This window comes from Leptinotarsa decemlineata, unplaced genomic scaffold (genome assembly GCF_025532065.1).
Source record: "Leptinotarsa decemlineata unplaced genomic scaffold, Ldec_3_MD MMD2_tig00000133_RagTag_RagTag, whole genome shotgun sequence".
In the NCBI taxonomy this organism is placed as follows: Eukaryota; Metazoa; Arthropoda; class Insecta; order Coleoptera; family Chrysomelidae; genus Leptinotarsa; species Leptinotarsa decemlineata.
The window spans coordinates 8,859,022-8,885,624 of NW_027412542.1; the positions used below are offsets into that span (position 1 = coordinate 8,859,022).

At 33.1% G+C, this 26,603-nt stretch overlaps 2 protein-coding genes across 2 annotated transcripts in view; one reads left to right on the forward strand and one right to left on the reverse strand.

The window, feature by feature from the left end:
* Positions 1-11,015, reverse strand: part of LOC111504368 (protein takeout-like) — a 27,804-nt gene extending 16,789 nt beyond the window's left edge. The window contains exon 1 of the mRNA XM_074172683.1: positions 10,664-11,015. Within this exon, the coding sequence (XP_074028784.1) occupies positions 10,664-10,742 (79 nt within the window). The 5' untranslated portion in view covers positions 10,743-11,015. The remainder of the gene's footprint in view (positions 1-10,663) is intronic.
* Positions 9,552-26,603, forward strand: part of LOC111504343 (circadian clock-controlled protein daywake) — a 21,661-nt gene continuing 4,609 nt past the window's right edge. Inside the window, exons 1-4 of the mRNA XM_023158873.2 lie at positions 9,552-9,686; positions 16,399-16,639; positions 18,508-18,641; positions 18,808-18,957. Of these exons, the coding sequence (XP_023014641.2) occupies positions 9,620-9,686; positions 16,399-16,639; positions 18,508-18,641; positions 18,808-18,957 (592 nt within the window). The 5' untranslated portion in view covers positions 9,552-9,619. The remainder of the gene's footprint in view (positions 9,687-16,398; positions 16,640-18,507; positions 18,642-18,807; positions 18,958-26,603) is intronic.

The following is a 26,603-nucleotide window of genomic DNA, read 5'->3' on the forward strand; positions in this document are numbered from 1 at the left end:
AGACCAGAGACAATTCGTTAAGTCTTCCTTAAGAGGTACCAACGCCGCTTGACTGTCCGAGAATATATTTATTGACTTGTGTATGAGGTTGGATTATTCCAATCTCTCCGCACACTTTGTAATAGTGTAAATTTCTGCTAAAGATACAGTCGCATAGGTTCCTAGGCAGGTTGATATCTCTGTCCTGGGTCTTCGACTAAAAACACCTGTATCAGAACCTGAAGGTGTTTTAGATCTATCCGCTCTCAATATTTCCTTCTCGCGGAGGATCCAATCCTCTCTACTCGGGAACTGTACTTCATAAGGCAGTTCGTAGTCGACAGTTGGAGGCATGAAATCAGAGGTCTGTTTCAGAATGCTGTGACTTTTAGTGTAAACTCACAGTCTGTTGCACTCTGCATTAAATTGATTTGTACAACTCTGGCAATTTGCACAAGTCTATATGCAGTCCATCTAGACTTTCTCTTCAGAAAAATACGGAGAGAAGGTAGATCTAGAAGGATCTCTATGTCCGCTGACGGTGTGGTACTGATGGCACCACTGATAGCCAGACAAGCCTTCTCTAAGACAGAGAGCTTTGCCTGAGTCGTTTTCTGTAAAGCCTTCGACCTCCAGGCAATTGCACTATAAGTGATCATTGATCTGACAATCATCACATAAATCCAATGGATTCGTTTGAGACCTGAACCCTGAACAAATCCTTCGACATGTCCATAGGGATAGTATGGCTTTGTGTGAAACTTTTTCCAAGTGAGCGTTTCAGGTGAGTTTTTCATCAAGAACAATGCTAAGATATTTACCTGCGTTCCAAATGGAATGACCTCACCATTAAGGGGCAAGTGGCGTTGAATCATCCAATTTTCTCCTCCTGGTGGAGGGGATTATCACAGTTTTGCTGGGCTTGACAGACATCTGCTCCCTCAGATACCAACTGTGAACAACGTCCATCGTGCTTTGGAGGATATTACAAGCTATCCTTCCTGACGTGGACCTTGCCAAAGTGACAAGGTCATCTGCATAAGCTTGCAGATCTACTTTCCTTTGTTAGGAGCGACCGCAGAAGAGGAAATAGTACCCACCTTGAGGGCAACCTCTGGTGACCCTGAACTTAATGGTCTCACCTCGAAGAGTCATAGTTGCAGTTCTGTTTGCCAGCATGGAATTCTAGGATTGAAAAATAAAGTTATGTAGGAGAATGAATAGTTTTCAATATGAAAATAATTAATTTTTAAAATGTTGTAACTTCATCAAAGAACTGAAATCCACTTGAAATAGTTTTAAGGATTTCTGTCTAATTTTCCTGTGTTATATTTATACAGTTGAAAGCTGGTAAACCAGTGATGATAAATTGAAATGCACTTAACCTTGATGAATATTTTGGGTGCAAATTCATTATAGATGCTTATGAATATTTTTGAGAAGAGAATATGTTACAACATTCCAATACAGAACACTATAGGAGCAGCATCTTAGAGGATACATAGTGTATACAATATAGGTTATTGTAAGTTTAAACTACATTTATAGACGGCACCCTTAACAATTTCGAATTCGAAATAATTTTAATACTCGTAGTCGAACAGATGGTGTCGGGACCGACCCTGCAACAATGTGGCATTGAATAAAACATGTCCAGTAATAACTGAAGAATGAATTGATAGTAAATAGAAAATTTTTGAGTATAAAGTTTGACTTACGAGCTCTAAAAAAATAAAATAAATTTTGAATGATGGATCTCCATGATCGTGACGTGTAACGCAATTCATATGATATTGAAGCATATCGCGAGATTTACTGGTGTAGAAACGAGAATACAATATCTAACATCTTGTCATAAGAATTTCTGAATTTTTTTATGGAATATGTATATTGTGTAACGTAATATATTGATGGGTTCAAATCGATTCTGAATTTTATATTTTTTATTGCTTATAAATAAACGTTCGTTTTGAACTTTCAATTTATTTGTTCTCCAGATACGTCTACTAGATCATATATACACCCTGTATATGTACTTCCACGTTAGTGCCAAATAGGTGAAAAAATCATTATCTGGGGTGAAAGGATTCAAACCGGATATTTGTTCTTGCCGGAATGTAATTCCTCGCAAGCTAAACTGGTATTTGCGAGATCTATAATGATAATACATTTGAAAAGTAGTGAATGGTTGTTGAAATCGAACGAATTTGGAATCATTTCATAATAAATATTTATAGTTTCAATGCTGAATAGTAGTATTAACGACTGGAAAGCGAACTGTTCTCTATCATTCCAATTTCATTGGGTTTTTAACCTTTCACAATCTGAAAAATGCATCCATGTATCTTCCAAAAACACAAGAAATTGTGTTTCTGATAACTGGAAAGTTAACCCGAAAAAATAATTTACATAAAGATGCAATAAATTGAGTACCTAACACATTTTTAACTTGATATTTTTTTTATTAAAAAAAATTATATTTCAATGAAAAAACGTATTTAACTTTTTTTTTCGTGAAATGAGTAAGTTGTGGCTGATGAATAAAAGATGAACCCCAACTTCACTATACAACTCAGTTCTCAGAAAATGAGAATTTCTTGTCAGTGGCGGATCAAAGACACCACCTTTTTCTTTAATATTCTCCGATAGCTGTTGATGAAGTGTTTGAAGGCTTTTCAGCAATTTTTTGCCATTGATAGCATCAGCATCACGGTCCTCATAAATTTGGAGTTCTTCATATAACTCAGATGGGTCTCACAAAAAGCTTTTAAATCAAATAAATTGTGTAATGTAATGATCATGTTGAAGGAGCTTGTATTGGAAAGTATTCTCCAATTTTAATTCATTTTTAATTTTTAGTTATCGCTGGGCATATTCGTCAGTCTGTTCATTTCATTTAATAATAATAATAATAATAGCCTTTATTGTCCAACAGTTTCCCATTTACAGGACAATATTAAAGAATAAGAAAACATAAAATGGTGTTTATGAGTAAATTAATAATAATATCTAGTAGATTAAACAATAATTAAAATAACATATCAAAAATTAACGAAATATCGATATAACAATGTTGTTTAATTTTTCATCACCGAGATGAGTTCCTTGATGGAACACGAATGAATGTCAATTCGATTGCTAATTTTATTGAAATCACTACACATTATATAAATTGAGATTTCAATTGCATATTTGTTCTTATTCTTGGAAGTTTGAAAGTTGCATGATTTCGAGAAAAATATGAAGGAACATTGATAATAATCAAGCTGAGCGGACTGGGAGAGTCAATAAGGCCATTCAAGATTTTATACAAAAATATAACAAATGCACAATTTCTTCTGCACTCTAAGCTGTCAATATTGACCCTCACGCATAATTCCTCATTGTTTGTTCCCCTTTCAGGATATGTACCATCTATTTTGAAGATGAGAAATTACAAAAATCTTTTTTGAACGCCCTCAATGGCTGCTTTATGACACTCGTAAAAAGGGGACCAGACAATACTAGCATATTCAAGTTTTGATCGTACATTAGAAAAATACAGTAGTTTCAATGCTTTGATGTTGGTGAAATTTCCACAATTTCTCATTATGAAACTGTATGTCTTCAGTGCTTGAGAGACTTTTTAAGGTTGTGTTTTCTATGAAATTCAACTCTTTGTCAAAAATAACACCTGAATCCTTGATTTTGGAACATCGTTCCAGTTGAGTATTCTCAACCTTGTAAGAATAGTGTATTGATGTAATTTTTCTAGTATAACTCAGGACTTTGCATTTTCTAACGTTAAGACATAACTTGTTAATATTGCACCAAATTTGAATATAATCCAGTTGTTTCTGCAGATTTAAGCAGTCATTCTTATCATTCACAATAGAAAAAATCTTCAAATCATCAGCAAAGCACAACCTTTCACATATTAAATTGTTACATAGATCATTCACAAATATTAAAAATAGAAGTGGTCCCAAATTTGATCTTTGAGGAACGCCAGATGTCGGAAATTGTCGGAATTGAATCCGTTATATGAAACATACTGCTTTCTGTTTGATAAATAAGATTCTATAAAATCTCTTGCATTTTCAGTAAAGCCAATTGCACTGAATTTATTTAATAGAATGGTGTGAACCACTCTGTCGAATGCTTTTGCAAAATCTGTATAGATGACATCCACTTGACTATGGTCATCTAGCGCCTCTGCGATATATTTAGTGATAAATATCAGATTTGACACTGTTGAGCGATTATTGACAAATCCATGCTGATTTTGAGATATCATATTTCGGATACAGGAATATATACGATTATACAAAATGATTTCAAAAACTTTTGCAAAGTTACAGAGCAATGAAATACCTCTATAGTTTTCGATTTTATCTTTATCGCCATTCTTGAATATCGGGCAAACTCTAGCCTCTTTCCACCTTTCAGGAAATGTTCTCGTTTTTAAACATAAATTAAAGATCTTAGTTAAAACAACAGTGAGACAACCAGAACAGTCCCTGATGAAGAAAGAAGGTATGTTATCTGGACCAGATGTCATTTTGTCCTTCATTTTCTTCAGAGCACTTACAAACTCACCTTCTTCAATTGGATAGAAATTAATACAAACGTGATTCTGATCATTATATTTGGCAATTGTATTCCGTTCTGGAGGTTGAAAAACGCTACTAAAGAATGTTCCAAAAGCGTTGACAATATATTGCGGATTTTCTACAGTATTATTGTTAAGATATAATTTGCCCGGTATTCTGGTTGTATAATTCTTGGAGTGAATGTATGACCAGAGTTTATTGGGGTCCTTTGACAAAGAAGATTATAAATTCTCCGTGTACTCACTATAGGACATTTTTATTTGATATTTAATAGTTTAATGAGAAGATTTTAGTTTAATATTTTTGATGATGGACGAATTGAACCAGGGAGGATATTTATGGGCATAATTTCTATAAACTGGAACATGTTCATCAAAAATGGTGAATATTTTTTTATATAATAGTTCTACAGCCATATTAGCATCTGTTACATTGGAAAAATCCCAGTTCATCTCATAAAGTGTTCTATATAGAGCTGGAAAGTTTGCTCTTCGGAAATTATACGTTTTTTGTTGTAAATTACTTCTAAAATTCGGTTGTTTATTCATGATAATGGTATAGTTCATCATCAGAGCTGGGTGATGCCCATCTTAATACACTAATGGATTATAGTCCCTGGTCACTTCACAATCCAAATTGGAAATAGCTAAATCTAGTAATCTGCCTAAATTATTCCTAATTTGGTTCAATTGTTTCAAATTGGATATTTCCAGGAAGTGTTTCATTGTTACTACTTTGGTATCGACAGAGTTATCATCAGTAAATTTGGGAATATTAAAATCACCTATCATAATAACTGAACCATCACAGAGATAGTTGAATTGTTCCAGGTACTCGAAGAAGACTTCAAATTCAACCGAACTTAGTTTGTCAGGTATATACATCGCAACAATATGATAGATTTGGTAGCTCATGGAGCATTTCAAAATTAATAAATCTTGAAGGAAATTGACATCGAAATGGGAAGTATCTACTAATTCAGTTTTGAATGTGCTCTTACAGGCTAATAGGACACCTCCACCATCGACTTTCGAAACCAGGTCAAGTCGACGATCTTTTCTAAAGACAGCATATTCATCCGGAAACAGCTCCGAGCTCAGCACATCCCGATTCAACCAAGTTTCGCTCAAAATGACCAAATCATATTCACCCTCACTCACTGTTGCATAGAAAGAATCAACTTTACTTTCAAGACCACGTACTGGTAATAACAAAGTACGTTTTTGTAAACAAAACTGGAACTGTTGGAGCAACTTAGTTTAAAGCTTCCACTATCCTTGGATTTCCATTGACATATTTAAGTCTGAACTTCTCAGTTCCGTTTCTGTTCCTACTTTCGACTTCCTCCTTAAGATTTTTGTAATGGGAAAGTTGTCTACGAGTGCGATCAACAGATATAGAAATTTTGTTGAATTGGCTGTTTCTCAGGGTGTATACCTTCTTGATCAAACTCATAACTTCACTCTCGCTATTCAATATAAGTTTCATTGGTCTGTTTTTCCCGACATCAAAGCGGCCCATTCTACTCGGTTTGATGTCAACTAGGTCAATTTCTGGATCCAGAAAGTTTATGACCTTGGTAATATCAGTTTCATCTTTTTGCACGGGTTGGATGATAGCAAGTGAAAATCGATAGTTCAGCCTGCAGCTTGAACCACCGACTCACACATCGGTCGAATGAGAGAGTGAACAAAGCAGCCACGTCGAACCGCCCGGCTAATGAGCTTCACTCAATATTCAGTGTTACAATTATCTCACTTGACTTATGAATAAAAATGCATATCATTTCAAACATTTTCGTCAAACATCTGTTGGAAAAAAATACCATTGAAGTTCTGTTCAGTTTATTTGGCTAAAACGTAGAGTGAATCTATATTTTGTGAAACGATTTTCTTATAAATCAGAGACAGGTACAGTATAATACATGAGAACATTCAGCTATTGAAACATTATGGAAAAACACGATTGAAGTCACAAGCAACAGCTAATTATGGATGAAATAACTGTTTCTTTCAATTTCCAAAAATACTATCTAACAGAAAAAATAGGATTCTTCACATTTTACCCATTAGGGATTCTCCATTAGCAAAATGGCAATTCAAGAAGTTAAAAACAGCCATTCATTTTTTTTATTCATTCATCTCAATGAGAGTAAGAATGTTACCATCATACCCATTAAAAAGATTTCGTATATAAATTGTTACTAATGGTGTGAACTCAATTCGCATCACCCTGTAGGTCTTGGCACTTATCAATTCATTAAAAAAATCTTTTCTGATTTTTTTCCTCCTGACTATTCCATTTTCTGGCTCTTAGGTGAGTCTGGTGTTTTGGTTGAAACAATCATTCACCTTGTAAACCGTCATCTTATAGCCAAACAATATTTCATTTGTTTCTGTCCCAAAATTACTTATTTGTTAATATCAAATCTCAACATTTCCATAAACGAAATAAAATGTTGCTCAAAAATGAAACTGCAAATGTTCCTGGTAAAACTTTTAATCGACACTACTTTTGAAAAATGTGTAACCAATGAACAAAATTCACTCAAATATTTATTTACCTTATATTTTATTTCAATAAATTTGACAATAACTGTAATAATATAATTTTTGTATTTATATTATCAATGATGATAACTACACAATTTTCATAAACATTTCAATATATAGACATATTTCCTCCCTTATGAGGATGATGTAGTCGGCGTCGAAGAATTCATTCGGTTTTTGCTACCGTCCCGCTTGTCGAAAAGAGCCGTCGGTGCCCATGGTCGAGGTCAGCGGGTCGTTAAAGGCGGCACTCAGTTCCATGGCCCGAAGGCTCCGACTGAATTTTTTTTCCTCTAAACAAATTAATGGCCAGGAAACCTCCAGTATCACAAAATATGCTGTAAATAACTGTATAAGGCCAGAAGATATAAATTGAAACAAGGTAAGAAAAAGGGCTACACTGAGTTCATAAAAAAATCTGATAATGTATGGAACGGTTCTTGGAAAGTCATAAACGAATTGCACAATCGAAAAAATCGCATATAGAAACTGACATATCTACGGATGATTATGGCGAATTTTTTGGTAATCTGTCTTTTTTCTGTTTTTCCGTTAACCAGCTGTCGCACCCCTACGAACGACAACCCACAGAAGGCGAAATTTGTGCGAGCTGAGGATTAACGAGGTCTTACCCTTCAACGTGTGATTCCTAACAGTATTGAAGATGATTTCATTTCATTTTTGTCTGTCTCAAAAGAAAACCCCATAAAATGTTTTAATAGATATCTCAATCCAAGCGAATCCTTATTTCTTCTACATGTGTGGACTATTACAAACTAAATAGTTATATTCAATTCATGTTTCATATCGGATATATTTCCAGATTAAAAGAAAAGTTGAAAAATGACTTCAATTTTCAAAAAAGGTGACCCTTCAGTAATTTATAGCTATCACCCAATATCAATCATCCTTATACTGGGCAAAATTCTGGAATTTCTCATGAAAAATAGACGGATAGCATATCTAGATTCCAAAAGACAGAGCTCAATGTGGAATCAGATCGGGAGTTTCTAACAACCTTGAGAGAAGGCAAAATGTTGCCATTACAGACAAGGCCTTTGACTGTGTTTCTCATCTTATTCTTTTTTTTTTGAAAAAATGGAATCCCATAGTGTCAGAGGAATATATCTGAACTTGTATAACTCGTGTTTATTTGAATACAAGCAAGTTGTCTCTGAGTACTTCTACTCATCTTCTTCTACACATTTATCACGGTGTACCACAAAGGTCAATATTTGGTCCTCCGTAATTTTTAATTTTTTCAATGACTTCAATTTTTACATAAATCCTATAAAATGTATCCAGTATACTGATGCGCCTCTTCGATTTTGACTGGTAAAGACATTTCACAACTTCATTCAATATCTAAATATTTTTTTCAAGGACAAAACACAAGCACTACAGGAAAATCCTCAAGGCGCTCTAAAAGCGGTGCTTGTGCGAAAGCGATTCACATTGGATTTGAATCGCTGGAGATTGAATCCAATTGGAAAAACGTTTTCAGGAAGTTTATTCCACATGACACAGTTCTCCAAATGAAAGAGTTCTTAAACAGTGAAGTTTGAGGTGTACTGAATTGAACTCCAAAACGATGAGCCGCCACGGTATGTCGCGTATTTCTGATATGTACCGCTCTTGGTGGAATCAAATGTGCCAAGTCACTTGAACACTTCCCGTGAAAGTATCTATATAGAAGAGAGACAAATCCCCAACCATTCTTCGATGTTCCAGTGATTTTCGCGTCTCCAACCAGGTGGATGGCTCTTTTCTGGATGGAATCCAGCACGTCGAATCTCAACGTTTATGGAAACTTTAAGAATCGATATTAACGATAAAGTGATTTCGGGGTCATTCATATTATAAATGATACGTGAGAGTATAGATTTTATAATTCCCATAATTTGTCAATTCGCCAATTATTTTTGCCAGAATGACTAAAGCATGTCGGAACCTGCTTTAGGCTGTGAGACTAATTTCTGTTTTGAATACGTTATATGTGTTTTCTAATTGTTTCTATTCAAATAAATTTTATCGTTATTACCCATAATAAACTGTTATTCAAAGCCAGATGATACTTCCTACAATCATTTTGACCTACGTCAACTAAAAATGATAGACCATAAAAAAGAATTATAGCAAAATATTGTGGATCCGAGATATGAAGTTTGATTCCGTGTTGATCATCACAATTTTTTTATGTTGTTCTGCTCACCACAGGGAAAGATCGAAGAGTAATAGAATCATCATAATTTTGGGTGATTGATAGATTTATGGTGCCATAATGTGCGAAAACATAATTTATATGTTAATTACAGTGCGATTTTGGAAAATTTTGAAAGTTGTTATATCTCAACAAAACACGTTTTTGGTAGTGTTACGAATCCAGTAAATTTTACCACCACTTTAATAACATTCAAGTCTTATATAACAGGTGTTGAATTATACAAATGAATAGTTTGCCTGTTAATTGAATTTATTTAGTTCTAGGTCGATAGAATGGGTCTCACTTTGATTTTTTGTATCCTGATGTGTCTCTTCGGATCATATAATTCCAAAACCTTGCGTAAGTAATGATTATTATTTTAGTAATTTGATAATGTGTTGAATTTATTTAAAATTTCGAACTTTTTGATAGCAGAGGATTTTTTTCTAGTTTGTATCTGAAAGTTACTTCTTTGCTTAAAATAGACATCTTTGTATAGAGTTTATTTGAAAATAAATTGGTTTTTTTCCACCTTTGGAAGATTCTCACATTTTTAATGTATAACGAGGAAAAAGTAGAAAGCCAAAAAATGTATTTCCCAAAACTTAATCACTCCTCAAAATATACCCCTTTCAATTGAAACAGAGCACGTAATTTAACAAATCCATTCTATAAATCCGAACCTACCACTGGTTAGATAAAAGTTTTCAGATTTCAAACTTCGATATAGGAGTATCAAATTATTGCTTATTAGTCCTGCTATGATCTAGTTTGAGTGTGTATAGAATTTCAAAATGGTTGAAATTGATCAAACATTATCATTTTGGTAAAAATTTGTGATTCTGACTTTCATCTAAGATCTAAGAAGAAAATAATTAAACTCCAAAAATTCTAGAACCAAAATATTCGGATCAGTTGAATGGAAAAGAAAATGATATGCAAGAATTGGAAAGAATTATGCAAAAAGAATGCGCTGTAGAAATAAATGATCGCTTATTCAAAAAAAAAAAAATATAATTAGTGAAATGCCAATTATATAAAAACAATGAAAATAAAGAAAAATTATTTTAAAAAATTAGAGAGGAATACAAGACATTTCAAAACCAAGATACTCCATGACGTTTTGATTGATCCTTCTAAATGGTGCACCTAATACACCTAATTTTTGCTAAATGTTTGAAATTATGATAGTATATACTTCACTTGGCGTGAAGAAAACGTCTCTGTTGATATTTTTTCAAAATTATCATGATGTTTTTGACAAGAAACGATTTGCAGAGTATTGATTTATTTATTCAAAAGGTGAGGTATATCGTATAAATGAAAAAAATACTCACAAAATGATTTCTTGAGGCCTTCGTCTTCCATAAAATCGTTAAAAAGCCAAATCATACCAGTAATACTCTGCAGATACATACGAAAATAAAACTCGATTAGGGAATCCCTTCCAATAACATATTTTTTCTTTTTCCCATTTCCATCAATGAGCTCATTCAGTTGATTATTGAATTGATCCTCTATATTATTTAAAAAAAATCAAAATGTGGTTTTGTAAAATTGATAAACTTCTCGAAAACTTTTAACAGTTCAGACTTATCAGATTGTGATTTCCATTCATAATCACTGTTCCAGTATATCTCACTCACGACCATTAGAATTAGTGAAATAATTCAATTCTCAGTTTGTGAGAGAAATCATTCAAGAATAAGGTAATACGAATCCGTGCCCATTTTCATCAATTTCTCTCAACATTTCTACTCCATGAAATTCGAGATTGACAGTCCAAATCGACAGTACTTAGAAATTGAAATGAGTTATACTCACCCTGTTATCGATTTAGAGAACTAAAGACATTTACATTGTTTATCTTACCGTGTATTTCTGTAACTATTTCCATAACAAATGCCAAGTACTTTCTTTTTGAGTTGAATGAATGAAAATGAGCGTTTTGAAATCCAGTTTATACCATTAGTCCCCAGCATTAACACATCATGAAATTCGATTATGTTGAAACTATTGACCCGATAATATCAGATTTGATTTTCTGCAAAAAATACGCATTGAAAATGTGATGAAATCAAACCATACATTTGTTTGGAAGATACCCATTGCATTTCTCGTTATCTGTTCATATGTAACAAAAATCTGTTTAAAAAATATCTCTAGATTCCAACTCAACTAGTGGCTATACCTACCTTCAAAAAAGTAAATTACGACAATATGAATGAGAGGTTTGAAAAAATAAATTAGGAACAACTTTTTGGAAACAATGCCGAAAACAGGGGAGCAGGTGCCGACGGAATTCCTTCCATTCCAAGAATTGTTCCATGTCTTCAAGTTTCCTTTTGTGTTTTCGTAGATTCCCTCTTCTCCGGAATGTACCTTCCCAAACAAATAAAAAACAGTCTATGTTATCTATACCCATTCCTAAAATCGATGATAAATGATGAAAATAGGTACTGTAAAAAATTAAAGACCAATATGTAAATTGAATACCTTCAGCTAACTAATTGTTCATAAGAGAATAATGGAATCAGTTGAGTCTATAATCATTCCGCAGAAACATGAATTTTTTCCGAAAAGATCCTCTGAAATTAAACTTGTTCTCTCTAAGGAGTATATTTTGTTGGCCACGACTATCAACTTCAAGTCGATTCCGTACAACAGCAAATCTTTGGTTAAAGTCGATCCTAATATTTTAATTGCAAAATTGTATACATATTGATTTGCTTCATTATTTAGTAACTTCGGGTTTACGTCAGGATTCCCATTTGGCGCCTCTTCCCTTCTTCGTATTTTTGACGATCATAGTTCACGGTTGAAATTTTGCAATTTTTCAGAATACGCAGATGATATTAACATATTTTTCTGAATAACAAACTATGGGGAATGCATATATATATTCAAGAAGATATGGATAAGTTCAATGGGTTCTGCAGGAAATACAAATTATATTTGAATTTGGTAATGTTGGTACCTTTACTCATGACTATGAATTTTAAAGTAATCGAATTTGTCTTCAACAATATGATGAAGTCAAAGATCTTGTATTTGACTTCTACTCCACATATTGAGTCCATAATAATCAGCAAAGTGATATATGTTTGAGTTAATTGTGTAGTATCAACAAGTGAAATTCACTAACCATAACATTGAAGCAAATTCTGTTATAGTGACTGGATTAACTATAAATCGGTTTGATTCGTGAGGTCGCAGTCAATAGCTGGGCTGTTACAAAGAAAACTCTTTGTTATATGTCAAGCTTTTGGTATATTTCACACCTTCGTCAGGACAATAACGTGAGAATAAAATATAAAATGGTTAAAAAACAGATAGAAAAACATTAAAGCTTGACATATAACAAAGAGTTTTCTTTGTAACAGCCCAGCTATTGACTGCAACCTCATATATATATATATATATATATATATATATATATATATATATATATATATATATATATATATATATATATATATATATATATATATATATATATATATATATATATATATATATATATATATATATCAATATTAAATTCTACAAAAAGGATTTGAAGCTTTATATCTTCTATTATTTATCTGCGAGCGCTTTCGACAGTTGATAGTACTGTCATCTTCTAGGCACCCTCAAACTGAACTGGTCATCCTGTTGACTGCCTCTTTATACGGTCAGAGCGTCTTAACTCAAGTATTTCAGGTACTTTAGGTAAATTTGCCTGTATTTGTTCTGCATCAGGTACTCTGTTTTGTGTTAGATCTTCTCTAGAAATGTGTATGGTTTTGTTTAATATATTGAATGTGAGGTCTTGTTGTGTTTTGATTTGTACTTGTTCCTCGATAAGTGATTTATGACTGTTAAAATTATGGATGTTCAAGTTTTCCCAAATGTCCATGCGGTTTCCCTTATTGACTTGTTTTGTGAGTTTTATGTTCTCTGGTGGGGAGAAATTATGTTTGTTTTGTATGGCGTGTGTTGCAAGGTTTGATTTATATACTGTTGGATTTATGTATGCCTTTTTGTGCTCATTGTACCTTTGGATCAGTTTTTTCTTGGTTTGGCCGATATAGAATTTGTTGCAGTCCGAGCATTGTATACTGTATATCCCGTTTTGGTCTTTGTCTTCTTCTTTTTCATAGTTGTTCATTTTTTGTGTTATCTTCGTGTACGACTTGTATGTGATGTTGATGTTCAGTGGTTTGAAGATGTTTGTTAGTTTTTTGGTTTGGTGTCCTACGTACGTAAATGCTGTTCATCGTTGTGTTGTTCTGTCTGTTGGGGTGGCTTGATCCTTGTTCTGTATTTTTTGTTTGATTCTGCTTTCTAGTTTATCTATTGTCTTTTGGGTGTATCCGTTTTCGTTCGCTATTTGGTATATGATTTTCCGTTCTTTGTTTCGTGCTTCATTGCTGTAAAAAAACATATATATATATATATATATATATATATATATATATATATATATATATGTTAACTCGAAGATTCTCACGGATAAAGTATGATGAGCTGTTTTCTCGGGTTTCGCTCCGTGTTCTGTGTATTTTCTCCCCATAAGGATTATTTTCACAACGTTTCGGCAAATCATCCAAGTGCCCTAAACTTTATGGACTCCCCAAAGTCCACAAGGAAGGGGCACCACTCAGGCCAATCGTGAGCTCGGTAGGTTCGCCAGTGCATCAATTAGCGAAACACGTTGCTCATGTACTTCAACCACATGCGGAAAAGGTCGATTCATATGTGCGCAATGCCGACCACCTCATAGACATATTGAAAACACAAACCGTTAGTCCGGACGACATCCTTGTCAGCTTTGACGTAACCTCGTTATTTACCCAGGTACCCACCGGAGAGGCACTAGAAATAATCAAAAAGAAATACAAACCGGAAGAGCATATCATCACATTGGCGGAACATTGCATCAAAAACACTTACTTCATCTATAACGACCAACGATACAGACAAATTGAAGGGGCACCAATGGGCTCGCCACTATCACCCGTTGTTGCCAATCTCTTTATGGAAGAAATCGAAACCGAAGCAATAGCAACGTCACCCTTGAAACCTAAACTCTGGCTGAGGTATGTCGATGACATCTTCGTGATTTGGTCTCATGGTCACCAGGAACTGTCCAGGTTTTTTAATCATTTGAATGAAATCCATCCACGCATTAAATTTACGAAAGAAGTTGAAGAAGGCAACCAGCTCGCATTTCTCGATGTACTGATTATGAAAAAGCCAGACGGAACATTAGGTCACACGGTATATCGAAAGCCAACACACACGAACAGGTACCTAAACGCAAATTCACACCACCACCCAAAACAAATTCACGCGGTGGCAAAAACACTCATTACACGTTCGAGGAGGCTGGCAGACAACGATCACAGACAACATGAGTTGAACACCATCGAAACAACGCTACAAATGAGTAACTACTCAGAAAGAAGTATAAAAGCGGCTGCCAAGACCACACGGAAACAACAAAAAACTCGAGATACACCGGTCATAACAACCACACTACCATATATTGCAGGAACAACAGATAAAATCAGCAGAATTCTTCACCGACATAACATATCAACTTCGTTCGTACCAGAACGAACAATAAGGTCCATGTTTCGTAATCCCAAGGATCAGATACCACTGGAATCACAAGGAGTGTATGAAGTACCATGCCATGATTGTGACAGGACTTACATCGGCCAGACCAACAGACGAATCAACATTCGCAAAGATGAACACAAACTAGCAGTGAAGGGAAAAGTCACCACGTCTTCTCTCTTCCAACACGTACTTCAAACAGGACATAACATCAATTTCGACAACACAAAAATGCTAGCAAGCAACGAAAACTTTTACTCACGAACAATCAGAGAGGCAATCGAAATTGAAAAACGACCTAATAATATGAACAAGAGGGATGATGCGCAAAGATTACCATCAACATGGAGATCCGTTTTATCACTTCGCACAAGCAATCAGACCGCTCAACTTCAGAGGCAAAACTCGGTACATGACAATACAGGTACAATAACAGAGGCAGGAGAGGCAGCTCAGGTAATAAGACCAAAACAGGTAGTCGAACAAACACAGGTAGTGGCAGCAACGCAGGTAAAGGGAAACATCCATCCCTATAAATTGAGACACAGAGTTCGAAGTAATCAGTCTAGTTGAAAAAACCAGACATCACCAGAAGATGGCAAATGAGACTTTGCCGAAACGTTGTGAAAATAATCCTTATGGGGAGAAAATACACAGAACACGGAGCGAAACCCGAGAAAACAGCTCATCATATATATATATATATATATATATATATATATATATATATATATATATATATATATATATATATATATATATATATATATATATATATATATATATATATATATATATATATATATATATGAATATATGATGTGTTATTTTTTCGCGTGTTCATCCGTTGTGTACTATTCGATAGTGTGTACTAGGATCTATATAATATTATTCTAACTTCAATTTGAAAACAATTGAGTTAATAATTGCTGTTCTGTTGAATATTATTGACATTATCAGCTACTTTGATTATACTTCAACATATATAATTTTTTAAATACTTCCTCAATAAAATTATAATCTTTGGACTCAAAATAATTAATGGAATTGTATTACAATCAATTAGATTTCATTAAAACAACAATGATACAAGGCATAGCTACATTTTCACAATTTATAATTAATACATAATGCGTTAAAACATTACCTAGTAATCAAATATTACACATATCAAACATCCACCTTTGGATCACAGTTTTGAATATGTATTATCTGAAAAACGGCAATGAAACAAAAATTCCAATTCATTTCATGTTTCCTCATTTACGTTTCCTTATTTGAGTATCAAGTTTCCCAATTTGAAGCACATGGAATAATTAAAGCTCCTCTTCAACGAACTTCAAAGGTCATCTAACATCAAACGTAACTGTAGAACACTACCACCTGAAGAAATAATACATTCTTGTAAAAGAAAAAAAAACCGATGTTCGAAGTAATTGATATTTATTGACACTTATAAATTTTTCAGCAAGTCACTTTCCGCGATGTCACAGATTCGACAAAAACCTGGAACAATGCTTACTGGACGCCACTGAAACATTGAAATCCACTATCGGAGAGGGAGTTCCTTCCCTTCGGTTGCCTAGATTTGAACCATTCTTCTTGAAGGAAGTTACTGTAGATCAGGGCACTAAAGCAGTAAATTTCAAAGCCATTTTAGAAGATATTTTGATTCATAACCTCACCACCTACAATTTTACGAGATTTCAGTGAGTAACACCAACAATTTTATAAGGATAGAATCCAAATCAATGTAATACATTAGGATTGAAATTGTATTAGAAAATTGAAATATAGAATAAGGAAGTCAATGCTCAAAGAATAATTTTCAAAATATTTATTTTTTCTCTTCAGGAATCTGACAAAAATTTTAATATCAATTCTCAGATGATTCACCTCAGTCACCGTCTTGGTGACTGAGGTTGAAATACACATGACTCTTCTTTACTTGGATATTACATGCACAGAAATCAATTTCAATTAGTTTACTACAAATCAAACATAAACTTATATTGAAGGCAACAACGATAAAAATGAAACAACAATAAAAATTAATAGGCGCTCCGGGGCGACTTCATCGATTCCAGTGGCGCATTTGCTTTTTCAGCTGCAGGAAAACCCGAACTTTGCAGCACTGCCGCTTCCAATTCGTATCTACAATTGGTGGGCAATTCAGAAATTAAGATCTTTCAACCATTCCCAGAGGTAAAAGTCCGTAGGCCGGCCAACGGTTGGGTTCTTGGTTGGCTATCCAATTTTTACTTTATGGCCAAAACATTGGTGGGAATTGCAGTGTTGTGAGGCGAAGCCACGTTTTGTTAAAAATATATACCTCTCAGCTCCATTAGTAGCAATTCTTCAACAAGTTGTTGAATATTTTGCCTTGACATTTCTAAATACCTCTGAAATGTGAGAGTGTCATCATAAATGAACGGGCTGATGATTCTACACCTGAAAACACCTGCTCACACACTAAATCCAAATCTTCCTTGACTTCTCTGCTCTAAGTATAAGAATTGTAGCGGCTGAATATGCCAGCACTGCTCACATAAGCTTCGTCTGTCCAAAATTCAACGAAAAATCACACACTCGCTTACAACTTTCCAGGTACCACTGGCAAAAAGCCATGCGGCGTTCAAAATTTCCTGGCCTGAGTTGTTAAACTCTTCTGGACCTGTATGGTAGGTCTGTTGATATTTTCAAATTTCGCGTTGACGTTTTAGGATTATTTTCAACAGCTCCTTAAACTACTATTTCTTCCAACTCCTCATCCCTATTTGATTCATATAATTTTGGCCTTCTCTTTTCGAATTGACCACCATCAATTAGGATGTGTCGCAATTTCACGAAAATGTCTCTAAAAAGTTGTCTTCTTTCTGAATACAAATTGCTTGCTGCTTCTGCATTTTCCCCGGTTTGTATAAAACAGACTATCATACCCCATTTTTCATAATTCTCATACTTCATTGCGAATGTCTTCGAAAATTGAACAAAAATCACTAATTGAAGAGCATCTTTACTGCTCAAATCAAAATTTGACAGCTACCAGTAAAAATTTGCATTCTGTTTAATCGCCGCATCGTCCAAAGCCTACTTGATTGAAATTTGCGTTTCAAAGTCTACATCAAAGATGACTCTAGCAAAACAGTATGCCACATTTTTGGAAACGTGATTTCAAGCTCTATTGAAATATGCAGGAATATATAGGATATCTCATTAAAAAAAATCCATCAATAACTATTGGTTTCTCGTTTTCACTATTGAGTTTGTCTTGAAATTTGACCCTCAGATACAGTCATCAGTTTTCATCTATGGAACGGATGACTGCTAATGGAACGCTAATAATCCGTAATGACACATAAAAACAAGTATACAAGACATCTTGATATAAATATAAAACACTATGAACTCAGTTAACATTGCTAGAAAGGAAGTCATCAAATTCCCCTACGCTATAAAAATAATGATTTATCAAAATTTTCTTTGACCTACTTTTGAAAATTCCGTACGTGTTACGTGTTACGTGTTATAAATTCAAAAGTGACAAGTTCTATGTTCACTTATCACTTATTTGCAGTTTTGATGTTCCCAATTTGGAAATAGTTGGAGAATGCTCATTCAAGGAGTTGAGATTAGAAGGAAAATACTCCGTTCATGGAAAAATTTTGGTGGTGCCTATAGAAGGAGTTGGAAACCTCACTGTTTCTCTAGGTAAGTTGAAGAATTAATGACGACCATATTATAAATCATCCTCACAATGAATGAATCTCAGCAAAGTTGAAGAAATATTCAACTTATCAAAGGAAACCCACTTGTTTGGAACATATTTTCTATTCACATCCGCCATTCAACTGAACTATAAAATTGTATTTTTCAGATGATTGCTCAGTAAAATTGTATCAGAAGTTCAAAATTCAGAAAAGGAAGGGATCGGAATATCTCGTTCCAATTTCAACGAATGGATCTTTGACTGTAGGTGCTACTAGAGCTCAATTGGATGGACTCTTCGGTGGAAATGAGAAACTTGGTAAGTAGCTTGAAATCAAATTATTCTTTTTTCAATCCTCTTTGATGAAATAATATTTTGGAATGAATCAAATATGAATGAAATAAAAAAATCCCTGATGTATAACATGCGTTTTTAGAATATTCATATAGAAATTTAGCTAACATGTCATTAACTTCTCATTATCTTCTTCATATATATATATATATATATATATATATATATATATATATATATATATATATATATATATATATATATATATATATATATATATATATATATATAGGGTGTGTCTCAAATTCAATTCAATATTCATTTTATTTATCATATTTTGTTTGGTACAATATCTACTATAATGAAAATACATCGTAAACCCAAAGGAAACATAGAACATACCTAAGCAATGAATGCTTGTATCGTAATGTTCCATTCTTCCATTTGGGTATCTTAATTTACTTTTTTATACACTGCGAGTTTCGAACAATAATAATGATAATATTGATAATATCGAGTAGATGAATTTGAAATTTATCATAAGATTAATTTTATATTAGTTAGGTTGGTTAAGATAATGGGAAAGAGAAAATAAGAAAGAATAAGTAATAAGTTATATACTAATAGAGGAGTGTGTATCAGTTGAAAATTAAATTTAGACTATTGTTTTCGCGAATGAAACTTTTAATGTTTTGTTTGCAGTTCGCCATTTTTGTTATTTGCTTTACTTTTAGAGGTAACATATTGTATAGTTTAGGTCCGAAATAGAATATAAATCTTTGTGTATGACTTTTTCTGAATTTGGGTATTCTGATAGATAGATCCTCAACAGATCTTGTATATTTTCCAGCAAGATTTTTTTCGTAGTTCTGTTTGTTTTTGAATATCCACTGAAGGCATTGATAGGAATATAGACCCCTGACATTCAAGATCTCGGAATTTTTATATAGCTGATGTGTTGAGAATAACCTAGGTTTCTTCAATATAATTTTCATCAAAGTGTTCTGTGTTGTTTGAAGTCGTTTTATTGTTTTATTATACATTCCACCCCAAGCATTTATACAATATCTCAGGACAGATTCCGCTAGAGATTTATACAATATAAAGATATTTCTTTTATCCAAAATATCTCGTAATTGATAGAAGCTTTTAATTAGCAATCTGAGTCTTTTCACTACGTAATCAGAGTGCGCGTCCCATCTCAGATGCTGATCTATCATAATACCTAGATATTTTATATTTATCAACCTTTCTATCAATGGACAAGAGCAATTTTGTGTTTCACACCCTGTTTGATGTATACTCAAAGTATTTTTTTTCGGTTGGCCATTTTGTAGTAAAGAGAAAGTTAGAAATTTTGTTTTACTAACATTCAGACTTAGAAGGTTATAATTTAACCATAGCCTTACATCGCTTAATACCTTCTGTGAATCCTTGTATACATTTTCCCATGAGTCCCCTGTAATAACAATAGCCGTGTCGTCTGCATATGATATGAGATGCCCTTTGAAGTTTTGTATCGTACTTAAACTGTTTATATAAATTAGAAACAGAATTGGTCCTAGTACTATTCCTTGGGAAACTCCTATTTTGACTTCCGTAGAACTACTGAATTGGTTATCGATTTTTATTTTTTGTACTCTATTAGTTAAGTAGTCTTTTAGTAAAAGTAGAGTTGGTCCCCGTATACCATATGTGTATAATTTATTCAGAAGCTTGCCATGTGCTACGGTATCGAAAGCTTTGGCAAGGTCCAGAAAAATCGTCAAACATTTTTGAGAGCTATCCAATGCCATTACGATATTTTCAATCATATCTAATACAGCACTTTCAGTATTAGAGTTTGCTATGAAACCAAATTGACTTTGTGATATTACATGATTTTCACAAAAGAAATTCATTAATCTATTTTTAAGTGTAAATTCAAAAATTTTCGCAAAATTATTTATAACAGAGATGGGCCTATAATTTTCTACACAATCGCGTTTGCCGGCTTTATGAATAGGAGTCACCGATGAGTCTTTCCACTGTTGTGGTAGTTTTCCTTGTCTATAAGTTAAGTTGATGATATGTACTAGTGGCTTTATCAGATATTTATGTATATTTTTTAGGTATAATGAGGATATGCCATCGGGACCTGGTGAACAGCTGTTTTTGAGTTTTGATATCATTTCAATTACTTCGTTTTGCGTCACTGGCTTTAAAAATATTGTTGATTGTATGGTTTGGTCTTTGAGGAAATTGTTAGGTAGAGATCCAATTTTGTCTATTTTTTTAGCCATATCAGAACCTATGCTGGCAAAGTAATCACTGAAAATATTTAATTTTTGATCTAAGCTTGTTACTGGCTCACCGTTTTTGTTTTTTATTTGAATGTTGGAGATGGATTGCTTAATTTTTTTTTTATTTGTTACATCTTTGATCAGTTCCCAGGTTTTTTTGCAGTCTCCATTCAAAGAATTAAGTTTATTTCTATAGAAGTCATTTTTTGTCTTTTTGATTAGTGCGTTCAATTTATTTCTATATAAGTTAAATTCTTTTTTAAGCTCTACTGAAGGAGTGCGTGTCAAATTCTTTTTCAGTTTATCTCTCTTTCGAATGGATGTTATAAGTCCTGATGTGATCCATGGTTTAATTCTGTAATGTCTTTTTACGGGTATGTTATGATTATGGGAGGCTAATTCAGTGTAAAATTGGAGTTGAGAAGTAAACCTGTCATAAGCTTCCTGGACATCTGAACACATGATAATATCTTCCCAGTTTTTGCTTTCCAGATATTCATTAAGTTTTATGTAGTTGACTTTCTTTATTGACCTATTAATAATGGTTTGTGTGGGTATATTTTCTTGAAATATTTCTAGATAGGTTGTGTAATGATCAGTAAGATTTGTATGAAATATGACAGGCGTTGTTATTAAATTTTCCAAACCCTTTTTTTTTCTTAAAAATATATGATCAAGAATACTTCGTGAATCTTGAGTAACACGGGTGGGCTTGTTGATAAAGGAAAAATAACCATATTGCATGAGAATATTTACATATTCATCAATATATGTTGAAGATCTATCCATCAGATTCAAATTTATATCACCCATGAAAATATTTAAATCTCTTTTTCCAAGGGAAGAGAGATAGTTACGCAAGTCATCTATGTAGACTTGTGTGTCAGTTGACGGTAATCTATATGATGCTGTTAGTTCTATACACAGGTTGTGTATAGATATTTCTATTGATAGTAAGTGTGTTTCTGTAAATTTGACAATTGTAGCTTTTGAGTTCATATTCTCTTTCACGTATACAATAACACCATCATTTTGATTTTTTTTCGAGTTATTATAATATATTATATATCCTGGTATTTCATAGTCACTAATTGTGTCGATATTCCAAGTTTCAGACAGAACTAAAACATCAGTATATTCGTTTAATTCTTGTAAATATATTAATAGCTCATCAAAATTTTTATTTATACTTCTTATACTGAAATGTGCAATTGATAACACACCCCTCCCTTTGTCCTCTCTTATATCTCCTACAAAATAGTCTTTGATGTGGTTATATTCTAAAGTTTCTATTTCCTCATTCTCATCTAATAAATTAAGAAATTCTAACATTGTAAGCACTTATGCCTATGGATCGGAAACAATGTCAAATTAGTAAGTATTACAAGAGGTACACTCCCATGCGATATTTCATTTTTATTTAACGAAGCGAAATTTTAATACGCACATTATAGTATTTGTATATAGATGAATATATTATGTAAGTATATTGATAATTCCAAGAAATTTTAAAGATATAAGAAAAGAAAAAAAAAGAAAGAGGAGTTTTTAACTTAATAGTACATACAATATCATTCAGGATACAAAAAGTTTGTTGTAATCTTCATGTGATTTGATGATTGAAACTTTCCCATTAAAGTTGACGTAGATTTTTCCCGAATCAGTCCATGTGTTTCTCAGAGAAACTTTTTCTATAACTTTGTTGAGAATTCCGACTCTCGTTTTGGTGAGGTCTTCACGGATAACTACTCTCGTACCTTTTAGCAATCTTTTCTTTGTATAAATCATTTGCTTAATGAAATAATCACTGAGTTTTACGAATATTCCTCGAGGTTTAGTTTCAGATTCCTTTTTCCCTATTCTGTAGCAAATAATTATGTCAGTATCTTTCAACTTGATAGACATTTTTGAATTTAGGAACTTGATCAATTCTTCTTTCAGGCTTTCCTTCGGTTTCTCTTCATAGTTGAACACACGTATATTATTTTTTTTCATTTCCTGCTCTATGCTGTCGTATTTTCTTTCCATAATTTGTTTTTCAGAGTTCATGGTTTCTATAACGCTGTGTAGATTGGTTATTTTCTCATTGGTATTCTTCCTGAAGTCATTGAACTCGTTTTTCAATTCATAAACATTTTTTTCAATCTCCTTTAGTTTTTGTTCAATAGAATTTGCGACTGCTTCGGCGACACTATCTGCTATGTTTTTCATGAATGTTTTGTCCTTGAGGAGATTCAACATTGCATCGTTTACAGATGATTTTATTTCTTCTGATAAATCCCTTGTTAAAACCATTTTTGATGGACAAAAATGTGTTATATTTACTATTACGTAGTTTTCACAGGAAAAATTCACAAATAGAAATGGGTATATAGCACTTCATCAACTATTGATTTTTACTCGTTTTATGGGAGCGACACAGATATACGTCTACTCACGGCACATTCGAACACTCGAATTGTATCCTACAAAAAGGAATCATTTTTATTATAGAATTATATAAATAATTGCTTTGATATATTCAAAGACATCATACTTGAAAATGAGTTTGCAATTGTTGGTGTGACAGAATCATGGCTTAACCGAGAATACCCAGATGAGTTTGTTTCAATTCCCCAATTCAACTTGATACGGCTAGATCGCAACAGTAGAGGCGTAGATGTTTGTATTTATCTGAAATCCTCTCTCAAATATAAAGTGTATCACTCAGGCATCACTGCTCATGGCTTGGAACAGTTGTGGATCATCGTCCACGTAAATGAATATAAAATTGCTTTCAGAACTGTACATCGTCCACCAGGAACTAGTGTTGATTTATGTCTCAATGATTTATGTGAAATTTTAGAACAAATTTACTTGGAAACGGCGGTTATAATTTTAGTGGGTGATATTAATATTAATCTCCTGAATCCAAATTCTAACGATACTCAATCGTTCATTAATTTGCTTTCTGTTTTTGATTTGTGTCAAATTGTAGAGAATCCCACTCGTATTACTAATGCATCTGAAAGTCTCATAGATGTCATCTGTATAAATAAGGAATTACTGGTAAGAAGTTTTAATATTATTGATATGAATGGTATTACAGACCACCTAATGGTCAGCTGCGTAACCAGCCATGGGGTGATATTGTTAATTTACAAAACATGAACTCTAAAGTAAACTTTTTAAATGATTGTATATTACATCTATTTGTTAAACATGCTCCTATCCGCAAGTTAAATTGTAAAAAGAAATTTCTGCCTTACGTCACATACAACCTCAAGCTCATGATGCAAACCAGGGATAAGGCTCATAAAACATATTTAACTTTGAGAACACCGGTTCAAGGAAGTATTATGTAACTCTACGGAATTACGTTAATGAGGCTCTGAAACGCGAAAAAACAGCATATATGCAATATATTCTAAACAAAAATAAAAAAAATTCTAAAGCAATTTGGAAAAATCTGTCATATTGGGGCGTGAATACAAAGCGTTCTTCACAAATCAACAGTCTACCGCAAGAACTGCGTAATCCAGAAGAAATTAATAACTTTTTTCTTAATGTTACTGGAAATTCTACAATTAACAGTGATACCTTATTATTTTATAGTAATAACAGACTCAATATCAATGTTAGTTTCTCGTTTATGGAAATATCCAATAAGGATATCTTTGAAGCTATCAATAAAATAAAATCAAATTCTTTCGGTATCGATAAAATCAATATCAAAATGATTTCAAATATTATTCCACATTGCATAGATGAGGTAAAACATATTTTTGATGAGTCTCTGAGGCAAGGCATTTTTCCTGATCTTTGGAAAATTGCTAATATTTTATATACCTACCTATACCCTATTTTATATACCAAAATACCTATACCCACCTGTTTCAACGAGTTACGTCCAATAAGTATTTTACCACCTTTCTCAAAAATTTTTGAAAAAATAATAACACAACAAATCAAAGTATATTTGGATACAGTTAACATACTTCCAGAAATGCAATCTGGATTCCGACAGAAACACGGTACCAACACTGCTCTGTTGAAAGTTATCAATGATATCATTACTTCTCGGGACAAATCGATGGTCTCATTTTTAATTATGCTTGATCAAAGCAAAGCATTCGATCTGGTCAACTTCAAACTATTGCTGAGTAAACTAAAATATATTGGGTTTGAATGCAGTTCTTTAGATTGGGTGAGAAGCTATCTCACAGGAAGGGCTCAACGGGTTATACTGGATAATGATCAATTATGCTCATCTCTTCAGGAAACTTCTTCCGATGTACCACAAGGTAGCATTCTACGTTCTCTCTTTTCATTTTTGACTTTCCTGCCACGTTATCCCAGTGCGACGTTCATTTATATGCTGATGATTTTCAATTATATCTGTCAAGTCAATCTAATAATATTTACCATGCTATCACCAGGATGAACTTAGATTTAGAAAATACACTTCTATTTTCCAAAAATCATGGCCTTCGAATAAATCCAAATAAAACAGTAGCCCTATGTTTGGGATCTGACCTACAAAGAAATGAAGTTGAAACAAATTTCCATCTTTTTCTTGACAATGAACCGATTGTCTGGGTGAATTCAGCAAAAAATTTAGATGTATATATCGATAACACTCTCTCGTTCAACGAGCACGTTAAACACATTTACAAAACTTGCTTTTTCAAAATGAAATCCTTATACAAGTTCAAGTTCCAGCTTTCTCAAGAAACAAAACTGAAATTAGTTCAATCATTGATTTATCCCCATATTGAGTATTGCTGCTCAGTGTATTACAACTTCTTGCCAGACTATAATAAACACAAACTTCAACGCATACAAAATGCTTGTATGAGATTTGTGTGCTGCATAAACTACCGTGATCATGTAACTACATATTTATTGAAATTAGATCAGCTGAATATTGAGTTTAGAATTCGTTTTCTCATATCTGTATTCTTATATAAACTATTGGAAAGCAAAACTCCTAATTACTTATGCAGATTAATTAGTAAGCGATCTGATAATCATTCTATCAATTTAAAAAAAGATACATTTACCATTCCATATCATGTTACCACCAAATTTAAGGGATGTTTTTCTTACTTTGCACCGAAGTATCTAAATAATTTATTACCGTATATTCATTTGTCTATATATCAATTCAAAAAAATTTTGAAAATTAATTTCTTAGATGTTCAAAAATGATTGTAATCTTTTATTTTATCTCCATAATAGTTTTTTATATTATTTTTGTGTCTATTGTAACTGTTACTTATAGCCTTACTGTATGCTTATTTTTTTTTCTCATACAGCAAGAATGAGAAATTAGCAGTTGACGCGGGAGTAAACTGCCCTATCATTTCCAAATACAAAATGTTATCTTAGAAAGTTGATTGGATTGAC